The sequence below is a fragment of the Xenopus laevis genome, chromosome 7S (assembly GCF_017654675.1).
Source record: "Xenopus laevis strain J_2021 chromosome 7S, Xenopus_laevis_v10.1, whole genome shotgun sequence".
NCBI lineage: Eukaryota > Metazoa > Chordata > Amphibia > Anura > Pipidae > Xenopus > Xenopus laevis.
In genome coordinates, this window is record NC_054384.1 from 34,494,940 (window position 1) to 34,511,527 (window position 16,588).

General features: G+C 36.8%; 2 protein-coding genes across 2 annotated transcripts; both read left to right on the top strand.

Moving 5' to 3' along the window:
* Nucleotides 1-1,128: 1,128 nt before the first annotated feature.
* On the top strand, nucleotides 1,129-6,109 carry LOC108705649 (traf2 and NCK-interacting protein kinase-like). Its single transcript, XM_041570605.1, has 9 exons — nucleotides 1,129-1,440; nucleotides 2,296-2,331; nucleotides 2,768-2,833; nucleotides 3,118-3,168; nucleotides 3,259-3,393; nucleotides 3,517-3,627; nucleotides 3,808-3,898; nucleotides 5,281-5,393; nucleotides 6,047-6,109. Exons 1-9 carry the CDS (start codon nucleotides 1,168-1,170, stop codon nucleotides 6,107-6,109), a joined length of 939 nt encoding a protein of 312 aa, XP_041426539.1. The 5' UTR covers nucleotides 1,129-1,167.
* A 483-nt stretch (nucleotides 6,110-6,592) lies between these two features.
* On the top strand, nucleotides 6,593-9,297 carry LOC108705650 (serine/threonine-protein kinase 3-like). Its single transcript, XM_041570710.1, has 3 exons — nucleotides 6,593-7,143; nucleotides 8,672-8,823; nucleotides 9,208-9,297. Exons 1-3 carry the CDS (start codon nucleotides 6,980-6,982, stop codon nucleotides 9,216-9,218), a joined length of 327 nt encoding a protein of 108 aa, XP_041426644.1. The 5' UTR covers nucleotides 6,593-6,979; the 3' UTR covers nucleotides 9,219-9,297.
* Nucleotides 9,298-16,588: the final 7,291 nt, after the last annotated feature.

The following is a 16,588-nucleotide window of genomic DNA, read 5'->3' on the forward strand; positions in this document are numbered from 1 at the left end:
TAGTTAAAAAATATCATTCTTTCCTTTCCTTATGGGACGAACTAGTCATTACAAATACCAAGGAGGCTTATTTAAAAACCAAAAAAGGGGTTAATATTCATATCCATATTTATAATTCATGTCAGTTTTACCTTTCCATCTAGGATTCTGCATGTGCATACTATTGTATTTTGTAATGCTTCTATCTGAAGGAGTTTAAGAAAGCCCTAACAGAACTCATGTTATATTATACAGCACTGGAGTTTAGGCTGTAAACATGGATAATTGAAAGGCACTAGCGATGAGCCAAAAAACTTGCGAAACGAGGGACAGTTTTTTTACATGCAACTTTTTTGACGCTCGTCTTTTTTTTTTTTGATGCATGAAACTAAACAGATGCCAAATTTTTCCTGCAGTTTCATGAAACTTTTCGCCCATGGCAAAACATGGAAATTTGCAGTAAAACTGACTGAAAATTTTCACTCACAGTATTTCATAATTTTTTCTTTTTGATGGCCCAGATTACTGTATTTATGGAAATCAGATTCATTAGACTTTATAATGTACCTTATTTATAATGATTACCGTAGGCAGAGCACATGAGAAACAATCATCCCAGTCCCACCGCATTTCAACTGCAAGCTCACGGTAAGTCATCAAAGTCATGCAAAGCCGAAGACACCAAAGTCATCCCAACCCAAAGGAACCAAAATGATCCCAAGCGGAAGCCGCCGAAGGGAAACACAGCTAAAACCGCCAGAGAGAAACAAAGCTACAGCTGGCAAAGAGAAACCAGGTCAAAGCCCCCCAAGGGAAACCAAGCTGAAGGGAACCAACGGGATGTGAATCTAAAGCCGACGAAGAAATCTTTACAGGTAAGTTCCCTTGACCACCAATATTTTCTTTTTTGACTTGTAAGGGGGCCATTACCACCAATTCTTTTTTTAACTAATAGGGGTAGCATGACCATCAATGATTTTTTTTAACATATGGGGGGCTGTGACCATGAATAATTATTTTAATTTGTAGGAGGGACCCTGGCCACCATATAAAAAAACTATAATGGGGGGCCTGACCACCAATTATTTTTTTTAACTTGTAGGGGGGACCCTAGCCACCAAATTAGACTTTTATAATGAACCTTATTTATAATGTTTACTGTAGGCATGGCTGCGAAGAAGGAGGCACATGGGCAAACGTCCCAGACCCAGCATATTTCCTTTACTAGGTTGCAGCAAAGGTATGCCGTCATGCAAAGCCGAAGACACCAAAATCATCACAAACCTAAGGCACCAAAATGATCCCAAGTGGAATGCGCTGAAGGGAAACACAACTGAAGCTGCCAGAGGAAAACAAAGCTACAGCTGGCAAAGGAAAACCAGGGCAACGCCCCCCAAGGGAATCGAAGCTGAAGGGAACCTAATGGAACCGAAGCTGAAGCCGCAGCAGAAAACGTTAAATGTAAGTTCCCTTAACCACCAATGATTTTTTTTAACTTGTAAGGGGGACCCTGGCCACCAATTTTGAAAAAACTTTTATGGGGGCCCTTGAGCACCAATTGTTTTTAAACTTGTAGAGGGGGCCTGGCCACCAATGTGATTTTAGAACTTCTGTTTTAGCACCAATGTCTGTTGGCTTTTTTTCTGTGGTGCAAGGGGTCTATAGTGGGGCCCAGAAACTAATGTCATATGGGTCCCATTGATTTCTGAAGGCAGCGCTGACTGTTGGAGCTGATTTTACTTAAGTAAAGGGCAGATTTATCAAAGGTCAAGGTGAATTTTAGAATGAAAAAAAATTGAATTTTGAGCTATTATTTGTGTACTTCGACTAGGGAATAGTCCAAATTCCATACGAATTTGAAAAAAATTAGAATATAGAAATTTATTATGTACTGTCTCTTCAAAAATCCATCTAAAACCAGCTGAAATGCTGTTTTGGCCTATGGGGGGCCTCCTAGAACCTATTTGGAGTCAATTGGTGGACTTTAAAAGAATCTAATTTTTTTTTTTGGAAAAACTTTGAATCTAATTCGATTGAATGCGCTATTCCTTCGATTGGTATGATTCGAATTTAGATGAATACGGACCTATTCAATCGAAAATGGACCTATTTCACCAAAAAAAACTTTGACTTAATTTTGATTGGTCTTTTTGAATTCGAATTTCGAAGTTTTTTCAATTCGACATTCAACTCTTGATAAATATGCCCCTAAATGTGTTAGAAAAACATACCTTAAATAGTATAAGACCTACTGGTTTCAGAATCTCTGTTCTATGAAAAAAGTACTGATTATGTATTTTTTTTTTGTCTTTATAGGAAGAAAAACCTTCAACGATTCCGATAGTTAAATATGTATGTATAAAACTGTAACAATCATATTTTGGTTTAAAATACTGATTTATTATAAAACACTAGAAATAAATTAATAAAAACAGGAGATAATCTCCAGAATGTTTTCATACAATACATACCTTATATAATGTTATAAAGCTTTTGGGGCATATTGATCATTTTTATTGCACACATAGGCAAATACCTTTTGAATTCGTGGGATAAGGTGTTGACAATAGGGGGGTTAAGTCAAGTGATACCTCAAGGTTTAGGAAGAACAATGCTTATGCACGATGAATTGTCATGCGAGCTGCATTATGTACCTTGCATTGATTATGGTGCAAGGCGCAGAGCACAGTGTTATGGGCATAAAACAGAATAACACCTTGTATATAATACTATTTTATTATAATACCATAATGATAATTTTTCACAAAAGCTCTATTTTATTCTTTAGGATCCAGTGGAATTTTTTGATTCTTTTGAATTTATAAACAGCGGTGGATTCGGACAAGTTTACAAGGTAAGCTTCTTTTTATAAAGAATCGCTGTAGCCAAAATCTGCATAATGAACCTGTAATAAACCCTGCTGTATTACTACTATCATGTGCCCACTCTGATGGTTATTTGTTAATCATATAAAACAAAGAGTCCCAAAACTATGCCTATATCTGCACATCCAATTCAAGAACTTAACCTAAAAGCATGCCAGCTTTTCTATTAGTTCATCTGTCATATACTCTATGCCTATTGAATTTTCTGAATTCAATGTAAAAATCACAATAAATTACTTTTGTTATTTTACAGGTCCGCACAGGCGATAGTCAAGTGGCTGTAAAGGTTGCTGATATCGAAAAGGTAATGTCATCTCAATTTGCACATTCCTATGTTAGTTTTAATATCTGCACTCCCAATTAATTTAGCGACAACTTTTTTTCTCTTATCTAGGACCACACCGAGGAGAGTAGTGAGATACAGGAGATCCTAATCTTGCAAAAACTTCAAGGGCACAGAAACATTGTATCAATTTATGATGCAGTGGTTCAAATGATGGATGACAGCAGCCGTTATAACAAGCTATGGGTGAGTGTATACCTGTAATATAAATGAAACATCTATGCTGCATAGACTTATATGATACATATCTTTAGATCTTATCTTTTGAAAATATAAACATTTGCTTCATATATGTTTTCTATATTCTAGTGTATGATGGAATATTGTGGCGGAGGCTCATTATCCGACATCATTTCCTCTGAACCAAATCAGTCACTCCCTGAACAATGTATTCAGTTTATATCCAGAGAGGTTTTACAGGTAAGGTGGAATTTAAGTCCTTTGCATTTTGGATTGCAATTTATACTAAAATCATCTAATACAGCTTAATCAGACCATCATGTTTTGGCTTACTTAAAACAATGTTGTATTTAATAATGTTTTACTTAACCTTAGAATACAAATGACAAAATAAAAAGAATTATTTATTTCTCTCCTCAGGGCTTAAGTTACATTCATGAAAATTTGATTATACACTGCGATATCAAATCGATGAATATCGTCCTAACTGAAGATGCAGAGGTCAAGATAAGTAAGTGAATACTTAGAAGCATAAATCAATGTGTAGTGTGGGGATTTAAGTGCTCAATTATATATGTGGTTATCGTGATATATTACAATATTCTACTCTACAATTTACATTTCTTATTATATTATTATTATATACAAAGAAAAAAAGTATTTTAATAGATGTACAGTTATAATATTCCAACTCATAGGGGCATATTTATCATATTTATTTGGTCGAATTTTGAATTGAAAAAAATTCGAAATTCAAAAAGACCAACCAAAATTAAGTCAAAGTTTTTTTTGACCGAATAGGTCAGTTTTTGATCAAATAGGTCCATATTCGGTCGAATTTGAATCGTACCAAACGAAGGAATAGCACATTCGATCAAATTGGATTCAACGTTTTTCACAAAAAAAAGTCCACCAATTGACTCCAAATTGTTTCCAGGATGTCCACCCTAGGCTAAAATGGCAACTCGGCAGGTTTTAGATGGCCAATGGTAGAAGTCGAATTTTTAAAGAGACAGTTCATGATAAATTTCGATATTCGAGTTTTCAATTTTTTTTCAAATTCGAAACGAATTTGGACTATTCCCTAGTCAAAGTACACAAAAAATACCTCGAAATTCGTATTTTTTTAATTCGAAAATTCACCTTGACCTTGGATAAATCTGCCCCATAAGTTTCATGTCCTGCATGCTGTAGTTTTAAATGTCTTAAGGGAACCGTTCAGTGTTAAAATAAAAATTGGGTAAATAGATAAGCTGTGCAATATAAACATGTTTTGAATATAGTTAGTTAGCCAAAAATGTAATCTATAAAGGCTGGAGTGAGTTTAACAGCGCAGAACAGAACAGAAAAAAGCTTCCTGCTTTTCAGCTCTCTAACTCTGAGTTAGTCATCTACTTGAAGGGGGGCCACATGGGACATAACTATTCAGTGAGTTTGCTTTTGACCGTTAGCATGCAGCACAGAGTCAAAAGCAAACAGTTATGACCCATGTGGCTCCCCCTCAAGTCACTGATTGGTTTTAAAAACATTTTTATTTTGTACAATTACCAATTTATCCAGTTTTTTATTTTTATACTGAACAATTGCTTTGAGTCTGTTTAAACAGATTTATCACACTCTTTTACGGCCAAACATTACTTTACTAATAAGTATTTCAAATGATATGCTAAGATCGATTGTTTGCATATAATTGCATTATATTACACCTATATTTATGTGTTTTTATATTAAATTATATTTAAAATGATACCAAATGTATATAAAACAGTACAAAATGCTAAGTACAAATACTTTGTTTATCATATATATCAGTCATTTTTCTGTCGTAAAACAATTGCTTTGTTAATTTCCAAAGTTGAAACTGTAATGTATGTGTACAATATTTCCTTTCAGTTGATTTTGGGCTGGCTGTTCAGTTAAAGCACCAAGAAGAAGAAGTCAATGCATGGAGAGGAACCCCACATTGGATGGCTCCTGAAATGATAACATCTGATTTTAACTTCAAGGTATTTTTATTATGGTTTTAGTTTGCTTTTACATTCCTATTTACATATTACTTTTTTTTTAATTATTAATACTTTCCCTTAGTCGCATGTCTTATGATTAGTCGCATGTCTTATTATTTTATTCCTTTAATTCACACTATGGGGCAGATTTACTAAAGAGCAAAGTGGCTAACGCTAGCGACTTTTCACCAGCGTTGCCACCCGAAGGTTGGTTTCGCTTGGCACAAATGAATGCTAGCGTATTTTCACTATGAAATGCTCGCACAGTCGAAGTAATGCAAGCGAATAGTCGCCAGCATTCAACGCCCGGGACAAAGCTTCACATTTTAGAGAATTAGCATATTTGATGTATTTGCGCCTGGCGACGTGATGCAATGGGTGTGAAACTGACGCTGCGAAAATTTGCCGAATAGTAAATCTGCCCCTAAGTCTACATAATCAATCCAATACTGCAGCATTATTTAGGTATATCTTTATTTCTTAAGACCTGCTTTCCTTAGAATAGTATATGAATTACCCACAGAAAATCATTGTGTCCTTTAAAAAGCCTAATACAATCTTTAACCTAAATAGAAAATGAATCTCCAGTATAATTAATATAGCAGACACTTTTCTTATATTGCCTTTACATCTAATTTTATTTATATTTCCAGTGTGACATCTGGTCTTTTGGGATCACGGTCATTGAAATGGCTGAAGGACTTCCACGTAAGTAGAGCCCACTCTCTGTTATGATATTTAAAGCAGGTGTTTTGGGAAATCAGAAATGTAATTTACTTTACTGTGCATATTTGGGTTTTGGGTAGTGATGATGGAATTTATTTGGCAGGCATGGATTTGCGTCAAACTTCTATACTTAGAGAAACTGTGGCTAAAATTTGCCACAAAAAAATTCACCTTTTTAAAAAAGTCGTGCATGTAAAAATTATTGTGTGCCCATTTACTTCAATTTGTTTCGCAATTTTTTTGCCGTTTTGAGAATTTTTTTTCTGAGTTTTGCAAATTTTACGGCGAAGCAAAAGGACAGATTCACTCATCATTAGTGCTGGTCATGGGAATAATATTACAGGTTCTTTGTTCATATTTGGTTACTGGGTAAGGGCATAATATTATCTTAGAGCCTCAGACTAGCTAGGCGATTGAATTGTACCGTATATGGAGAGGTCTATGGATTGCACAGAGCTTCTATATATTTTTCAGACTATACAACAGATAAAGTCTAGTTAACATAAACTAAAGAACAGATTTAGTGGGTAATAGTAAAGGTCTTATAAAAAATTCATTGAAGATGTGGTACTTGACAGCAGTCTGAAAATAGGAACTGGAATGTTCACCTGATCGTGAATTGTTTTAATTTTATATTTCAATTCGAATTTTCACTTTGACCTTTGATAAATCTGAGCCTTAATAGTTTAAAGAGAAAATAATTTCATCTGCTCATGAATTGTTTTAATTCTAAATTTCAAAAGTTTTACCCTTTAACTGGCTAACACCGTACCATATTTTGCATTTACAAAGATGTGACTGATGTGTTGTACCTAACATTAAACTTTCATATAAAAGAACATCCCCTCTGCTGTTCCAACATGTGCACTAAATTATGTATATATAAATGTATATATATTATTTTCAGTAGTTACCAGCTAACAGATAAATTCTTTTATAATTTAGCCTACTTCGACATATCCAAAGAACGTGCACAGATGAACATCGTGAGTTGTGAACCACCTACGCTGCAATCCACTAGATGGTGAGTTATTATCCTACATAGCTCCCCTTTGTTATTTAATTAAAAATGAAATGTACTACCACATATTCCATACAAAATTCTAATTCTTTGCCAAACAGTGTATTAGGGAACATAGCTATTTAAGAGCAGGTTCCATATTACCTCCAAACCTTAGAATAATTTAATTCTATTTAATATATGTGAGGCCCTGTGCACTTGTTACATCCTTCTTAGTTTTAGTCTTTGGCCCAATCCTTTCATCCTTTTATGTATCCTATACTCCAATCCTATACTCCAATCTTATCATTCAGTGATAACTGGAACAATTTTGAAATCTGACATGGGGCTAGACATATTGTCAATTTCCCAGCTGCCCCAAGTCATGTGACTTGTGCTCTGATAAACTTCAATCACTCTTTACTGCTGTACTGCAAGTTGGAGTGATATCACTCCAACTTGCAGCCAAACAAAAGAACAATGGGAAGGTAACCAGATAGCAGCTCCCTAACACAAGATAACAGCTGCCTGGTAGATCTAAGAACAACACTCAATAGTTAAAACCCATGTCCCACTGAGACACATTCAGTTACATTGAGAAGGAAAAACAGCAGCCTGCCAGAAAGCATTTCTCTCCTAAAGTGCAGGCACAAGTCAGATGACCAGGGGCAGCTGGGAAATTGACAAAATGTCTAGCCCCATGTCAGATTTTAAAATTGAATATAAAAAAATCTGTTTGCTCTTTCGAGAAATGGATTTCAGTGCAGAATTCTGCTGGAGCAGCACTATTACCTGATTCATTTTGAAAAAAAAAATTTTTCCCATGACAGTATCCCTTTAAAGGATGTTTTTGGATAGTAAATCAAGCAGCATATTTTTTGAGGAATAACTCTTGGTGACAAAGAAAACCTTATCATTTATACACAACAGGGACACATTTACTTAGCTCGAGTGAAGGATTAGAATAAAAAATACTTAAAATTTCGAAGTATTTTTTTGGCTACTTCGACCATTGAATTGGCTACTTCGACCTTCGACTAGGACTTTGACTTCTAATCGAATGCTTCGAACTAAAAATCGTTCGACTATTCGACCATTCGATAGTCGAAGTACTGTCTCTTAAAAAAAAACTTCAACCACCTACTTCGCCACCTAAAACCTACCAAGCACCAATCGATGGATTAAAATCCTTCGAATCATTCAATTCGAAGGATTTAATCGTTCGATCAAACTATTTTTCCTTCGATCATTTGATTGAAGCAATTGCGCTAAATCCTTCGACTTCGATATTCGAAGTCGATGGATTTAACTACGAGGGTCGAATATCGAGGGTTAATTAACCCTCGATATTCGACCAATAGTAAATGTGCCCCACACAGTAACTAGCTTTGTGTTATCACATAAGGAGTATGTCATTACTCTGTATAACTGTATACTCCTTACCTTCTTATTAAAATTACATTAATATAATCCCTTAAAGTTTGTATGAAATACAACTTAAATACCCTTACAGATGTTGCAGTTTAATTTGTATATTGAATTCTCTTCCCAGGTCTGAAGACTTTAATGATTTTGTGAAGCTTTGCTTAACAAAATCTGCTCATGAAAGGCCGACTGCAGACAATCTTCTTGGGCATCAATTCATAACCAATCAGCTAAATAATGATGAGGCTAGATTGGCATTCATACATTATACGAATCAAGGTAATACTTATGTATATTTATAATTAAAGCATTATGCTTTTCTTAAATGCTTTATCATAATTCTGATATAATTCTGCCATTCTGAAAAAGGCATTATCTTGTTTACTGTGATACTCTAGCAGCCAGCCAGGTTTCCTATAATTTTCTATCTTTATAGTAGACTGACATAAGGTAATTACTGATTGATCGCTGTTTGAACCTGGAGTGGTGTAATTTATAACTATATTAGCTAACAAATCAAATTTAGATATGGTTATTAATAACATTAATAATATAATACTGCATACTGTGCTTCATAAAATATTGTCTTTGTTATATTTACTTATATTTAACTATTATTATTTTAATTCTTCATTCTTTTTTGTTTTCATCACAATCTTCTAGCTCAGAATTAAGTGCCCCTTACTGCTCATCTATAGTGATGGGCGAATTTCTCCCGTTTTAATGAAAAATTCACCAAATTCGCGAAACCGCCCATCACTACTCATCTACAAAGAAAGTCTGCTGAATCAGTGTATCAGTGTTTTCAGATGACATGAAACTATCCAGCCCAATGAATTTCATCCAGGATGCAGCATCCTTGCAACAGGATCTTGACAAACTGGCAAACTCTTCCTGAATCAGTCGTACAGGCTGATACGTTGGATAGCTTTAAGAAGGGGTTCGATGGCGTTTTAGCAAGTGAGGGAATACAGGGTTATGGAAGATAGCTCAAGTTGATCCAGGGACTAGTCCGATTGCCTTTTTGGGGTCAGGAAGGAATTTTTTCCCTCTCTGGGGCAAATTGGAGAAGCTTCAACTGAGGTTTTTTGCCTTCCTCTGGATCAACAAGCCAGCACCGGATTTGCTGGGCTGCCAAACCTAGGCCGCGTGGTCCTAGCGCCCACCCACACTACAGGTACAAGAGCGCTGGAGTGCAAGCGCTGGAGCACTGGGGAGCAGCTCTTAACATTGTGGCGGGGGGTTAGTTCTCTTTTAAAAACAACGGTCCCACCCAACTAACTGCAAATGCAACAGACCCATCATCAAAACAGTTTAATCTGCAATGTTTGGATAGTCTGAATTAATCTATGGCATGGGTTGAGGCCCTTCTGGAAAGGTATAATCAGCCGAACAGGGGTCAACATAGGATGCAGTCAACAAAACTATACCAACGTCAGGCAGCAAGAAATAGAATCAGAAAAAGGGTCAACACCAGCTTGGGATAGTACGTGCAAGGCATGGAAGCCCAGATTTTAATACTTTAATAGAATTGACAATGTCAGAAGTAGAATATCCTGCTTGGGGTTTTTTGGAAAGGAGAAACACATTGGGTGGTGTGGAGGGAGAAGCAAAGGACTATGGCACAAGAAAATGCTGTTTGAAGGTTGCTGGCAGGGGGTGAATTCTTGTTGAATAATTTCAGATCAGCTTGAACTGTTGAATGTGTCACACAGAATAATGTAGTCTCAAATCATAAGTAAATCACAAGAACTGTTCATTAACAAATATATTATTAGGATAATTTTTTGAATTTCATTAAAGGTTATAATTTCTGTAATATTTAAAAACTGCATGTGATCTATAGTAATGTATTGCAGAGTTACATCTGCCAGATTAAGGTTCTGCCAAAAAAATAAAAATAAAATTCATATTTTCAGCTCAGCTTCAATTTTATTTGTAATGAAAGAAGTCCCCGATTTGAAGCAATATGAGTTGGGGACCTTTTTCTAGGGGTATTTGATAGCCCTAAGCAGTCAGGGTAAACAACATATTTTTCTTGACTTTGTTATATGTTTTGAAAAAAAAATGTCAGTGAACCATAAATAAAAAATCAATAAAATATGCAATTAAGTGATATCAATGCGTCATGTGTTTTCATTACTTTAAACAATTAAAAAAAGAAAGTAAGGGAAAATTCTGGGTGGGAGAGTGAAAGAAAGAAAAAAGGAAGGCAAGAGTGCTACATAATTAAACATTGAAGAGAATGGGGGGATTTGTGCAGAGCAGTGACATCTAGGAAGTGCTGAATATAAAGTGAATGCCTAAGAGAATGAAGGGTGGAATAACACCCATTATCTTGTGTTTGTGCTCTTTATTATGATACTTTTTTAAAAGTGACTTTCTGCAGAACAGAAATAAGGCTTTTGCTAACAGAAGTGTATATTAAGTGCTGCTCACTTTGAGTTTTCCTATAACTGGATTAAGTACCAATAAACAATAGAATATTGAAAAAACAATAGGGTATATTATTATAAATATAGGAAAATAATTATTATTGTGTATTATTTGGATTTGCTTGTTTGGTTGGTTTTGCTCATTCCTAAGACTGCAAAATTTTTAGTACTAGTTCCAAGAACTATCATTTATATTACTAATTTAGTTAATTTTTAAAGTGTTAAGCTACAAAGTCATGTCATGGTAAATTCAGTACCTGTTTATAAATCTGTAGACAAATTGCCATCAGTTGTGCCATATTTTGATGATAATTCTGGCTCTAGACTTATATCATATAGCATATATGTGAGCAACACATTTGACAGGATGACAGAAGTGATTGTAGTTTAGTAAACTGGCTATGGTATTTGTTGTGGTGGTGGTTAATTGGTTAGTTGTTGGCTCATGCCTTTGGATATTTTACGTGAGATTATTGCACTATTTTATGTTCACGATATAGTGGTGTAGTTGTTCTGTGATAGCTTCTAGCTCCATTTGCAAGAACAAAGAATATTGAACCATATTTGTATAGTTCTGGTAGGATTCTCATTGGATAATTATTTTGCATTTTCATATAGCCACTGGCCTCATGACAGCTAGGAAAATACATTTTTATTGGGCAATAAAGCTTTAGGGATAAAGTTAATATGTGTTCAACCTTGATATGTTAAAATATGCTTGGATTTGTAGTCCAGTAACAATTGAGTTAGGTATTGTAGAGCAACAGTTCTTAGATTCCCTTTAACAACCAGAACAATTCTCTTTTGTTTTTTTAAAGGAGAAGGAATTATTAATGCCATTATTCAAATAGGGATCCTATTCTCAGCCTCAAAGCAAAACTCAAAGTTTGTAATAGCATGTTTTTTATGCACAAGAAATCTTGCCAGACAAATTGAATTGCTTTCTATATGTAGGTAAGCAAGAACCTAGCTTTTGGAGTGACAGTGGATGTGAGCCAAAGCATTTGCTAAAGTACCACATGGAACATGTTTTAACTTGTTTATTAATAGCCTTGAGCTGGGCATTGACAGTATTGTCTATATTTATACCAAATTTTGAAAAAAACTAAAGGTTCCATATAGGGTATTGCCACTTTGCAAAGGGAATTGACTAAATTAGAGAACAGGGTAGCAAACTGGGAAATGGAATTCAATGCTGATAAATGCAAGGTTATGCGAGGCATTTGGGCCAACTTAAAGGGGTTGTTCACCTTCCAAACACTTTTTTCAATTCAGTTATTTTTAGATTGTTCCCCAGAAATAAAGACTTTTTCCAATTACTTTCCATTATTTATTTTTTACTGTTTTTCCAAAATCTAAATTTAAATTTGAATGTTCGTGTCTCTGGTGTTTGAGTCTGGCAGCTCAGTAATTCAGGCACAGACTATAAACTGTTACAATTTTGCAACATTTAGTTGATACATTTCTCAGCAGCATCTCTGGAGTAGCAACTATTGTATCAATTCTAACAGCTGCCTGTAATGAAACCCAGAGATTCTGCTCAGCAGGGACAAAGATAAGAAATGTATCAACTAAATGTATCCATTTAGAACAGTTTACAGGATCGGCGACCCCCCCCCCTCCCAGAGCTGCTTCAGAAGGTGAAAAATTACCCTTTACACTTCAATATTAGAAAAACGGTCACATATAGAAAATAGAAAGTCATTGGAAAAAGTCGTTATTTCTGGTGATCTATCTGAAACCAACTAGTTGTTTGAAGGTGAACCACCCCTTTAATTGGGAAGCATTTGGGATTTGTGTTGATAAACTGTTTTACTCTAGACCAGGGCTGTCCAACTGGCGGCCTGGCCCGTGACCCCCTTGTGTGGCCCTCCACATGAAAGTCTGCCTGCTGTGTCTGCTTACCATGTGTAACATTTAAAGGGTATCACTACAGAGATTAGCTGGCCCCTGCATTGTTTAAACCTCAAATTTAGACCATAATCCCCTGTATTCACACCTGTCATCCCCCCTACATTGTTCCCACTTGTAACAGCTCTATTGTTCACACTCTACTGTTTACACCTAAATCCCAGACTAAAACTGCCCACATTGTTCACCTTTTCATAAAAATTGCTGAAAGTGCACCAGCACTGTCACTGTATGTAGTACATTTTAGAGTGATCCTGATATATTTCCCTATCTCCTGCTCTGTTCTGCCTTCCCTATGCTCCCTGTGTGTGTCATATTCTGCCTGCCATATGCTCCCTATGTGTGTCATACTCTGCCTTCCCTATGCTCCCTGTGTGTGTGTCATATTCTGCCTGCCTTATGCTCCCTATGTGTGCCATATTCTGCCTGCCTTATGCCCCCTGTGTGTGCATTAGTCTGTGGGTGCATTTGAAAATGATTGTTAGGGGCCCCAAAAGTGTTTAGTCATGTGCTGGGGGGCTGTGTTATCCACAAGGGAAGATTGATTGAAGGTATGTCTTGATATGACAACTTTTTTGACATATGAGTGATGAGTGATATCCCTGCAGTGAACACCAAACATTTGATTTTTTGGTGTGTTACCACCATTAATGTGGAAATGGTCTTGTGGTGACAAGGGTGCGGTCTTAAGTGGGTGTGATTTAAAAACAGGGAGTGACCAACACTGGCTTCCATTATCGGTCCTCCACCATGTAGGACAGAAAACTTTCAGCCCTCAGTATCACAAAAGTTGGACAGCACTGCTCTAGACAATGCTAGCCTTTTTCTACTAAAGCAAACAAAAGTACTCACTTGCCCAAAAAGGCATTACCTCAGGGTACAAAAGAGGGCCGGAAATAGAGGTAGGCAGAGTAGGCACGTGCCTAGGGCGCAAAGCTGGAGAGGCGCCAGGCACACACCTTCTGTGCCTCTCCTACCCCCTAGTCCAGTCCCCGCTCTGGCCGACGTGTGTAATCTTTGTTTTGCGCATTTCGCGCATGCGCACTGGCGGCTTTTCGTGCACTGGCGGCTCACGTATTGGGCGCTTTGCCCGGCCAGGCTGCCTAGGGCACCTGGCCGGGTTGGCCTGGCACTGGTACAAAAACATAATGTTTCCACTTTCTTGATTCTTGCTGAGTCCTCACCTTGCAGTTTAAGGCCCAGTCCTTAGGAATATTAATGAACTGGAATGAGGGCAGAGACATTAAACTAAGTGACCCCTAAAGACTTGAGGAGCTGAACTTGAAGCATAAAAAGGGTTCTTCACTATAAGGGCAGTGAAGTTGTGGAAAGTCCTGCTGGATGATGCTGTGATGGCAATTTATATTAATGTCTTTAAGAGCAGCTTAAAAGACTTCTTGGGCAAGTGTAATATCCAATGCTATAGTGATCTTAAGATCTACAGTTAGTTTAATATAGGTATGTGTGTGTGTTTATATATATATATATCTATATATATATATATATATATATATATATATATATATATATATATACAGGGCCGCCATTAGAAATCACGGGGCCCCGTACAACAAAATTTTTGGGGCCCCCTGGGCCCCGCCCACACTGACGACCAAGCTCCGCCCCATATCCCGCCCACATCGCAGTTAAAAGACCACACAGACATCAGCGCTAAAAAAGTAACCCCCCCCCCACACAAGTTGTAAAAAGCTATTGATGGTCAGGGCCCCCTTATAAAAAAAATTGGGGCCCCAAAAAAAAAAAAATTAAAAATTTTTTTTTTAAAAACATTGGTGGCAGGGGCCCCCTGTTAAAAAAAACTTGGGGCCCCAACAAAAAAAAATGTAAAAAAAACTAAAAAATAAACAAACATTGGTGGCAGGGGCCCCCTTCTAAGTTAAAAACAAATTGGGGCCCCAAAAAAAAATTTGAAAAAAAATTAATTTTTTTTTGAAAAAAAAAAAAACATTGGCGGCAGGGGCCCCCTTATAAGTTAAAAACAAATTGGGGCCCCAAAAAAAAATTTGAAAAAAAATTAATTTTTTTTTGAAAAAAAAAAAAAACATTGGCGGCAGGGGCCCCCTTATAAGTTAAAAACAAATTGGGGCCCCAAAAAAAAATTTGGAGAAAAAAAATTTTTTTGAAAAAAAAAAAAATGGTGGCAGGGGCCCCCTTACAAGTTAAAAACAAATTGGGGCCCCAAAAAAAATTTAAAAAAAAAATAATTTTTTTTTGAAAAAAAAAAAAAACTGGTGGCAGGGGCCCCCTTACAAGTTAAAAAAATTTGGGGCCACCAAAAAGAAAATTAATTTTTTTTTTAAAAAAAAAAACCCAAAAAAAAACAATGGTGGCAAGGGGCCCCTTACGAGTTAAAAAAAAAATTGGGGCCCCAAAAACAAAAGTTTTAAAAAAAAGATTGGTGGCAGGGGCCTATAGAATATTAAAATAATACATTGGTGGCCAGGGGATTAAAAAAAAAAAAACACAAACTGGTGTTCAGTAGAATTGAACTCATGGCTTCAGTACTTCAACTTCGCCTCCTTTCGTGACTTCGGGTCTTTTCACCGCTTCAGGACTTCGGCTTCGGCTGTTTTCGTGACTTCGGGTCTTTTCGGCGCTTCGTGACTTCGGCTTTTTCCGTGACTTCGGGTCTTTTCGTCGCATCGGCTTCGGCTTTTCGGCACTTCCGCATTCGGCACTGAAGAGGCAAGACGTACGGCTCGGGCGCTCGTAAGGGGGGCCCGGATCTTCAAAAAAATGCAGCGCTGCCGGGCCCCCCTTCATGCCCGGGCCCGGTACGCTTGTCCCCCCTGTCCCCCCCTGATGGCGGCCCTGTATATATATATATATATATATATATATATATACGTATATATATATATATACCAAAGTCCGTGTGGGGCCGGCACTACTCGTATAAGGAGTATTCAGTGCCTGGGTGCTAACAGCAAAACAGTAGAATATCCAAAAAGAGGCGAGTGCTCACAGGTCTTATGATTCAAAAATGGTGTAAATTATTCAAATGAAAAATAGCTGACGTTTCAGCTAGCCCTCTAGCCTTTCTCAAAATGCAACACACAGTGCAGACCAAACATTTAAACCCCCAGTGGCGGGAAAACATAATTGATGATGTCATCAGGTGTCAGGGGGAGTGGAGAAATTCAAAAAAGTTAGGTGTAATACCAGTATGAAAATATCACAAACCTCTATATGCATCTAACATAGGTTTTATAGTATGGAGACGACTATAAACAAAATATCAAGCAGAAAACAAAATAAACATTGTATAGAGTCGTAAACATAATATGATCAATACACAATATTGTAGAAAAAACGCAACAACAATCCACAGATACATGTTAATAAACTGCAGCAAATTGTTCCGGTCATTATTGTTACATGTTTAGGGCATTTTGTTACTGTATGGTGTAAAGGAGGAGGGTGTGCGGCAACCAGGGTGCTGGGAATCAATAATATCTCGATCCAAAGTGAGTGACTTACTGTCTGTATCGAATTCAAAGCTATGTCTGTGGGGAGGGTGGTGGTGGTGGTGTCCATATAAGGGTACAGTGGCCGATGTCTTGTGCACGGGTCTCCGATCCTCTCATGTTGGTAAATATTTGTTGGCGCTCTAGTCCATACCGGAAACAGTAGGCAGACCTAGGTCAGTGGGAGTGTAACTCTGCGCCGAAGTGCAA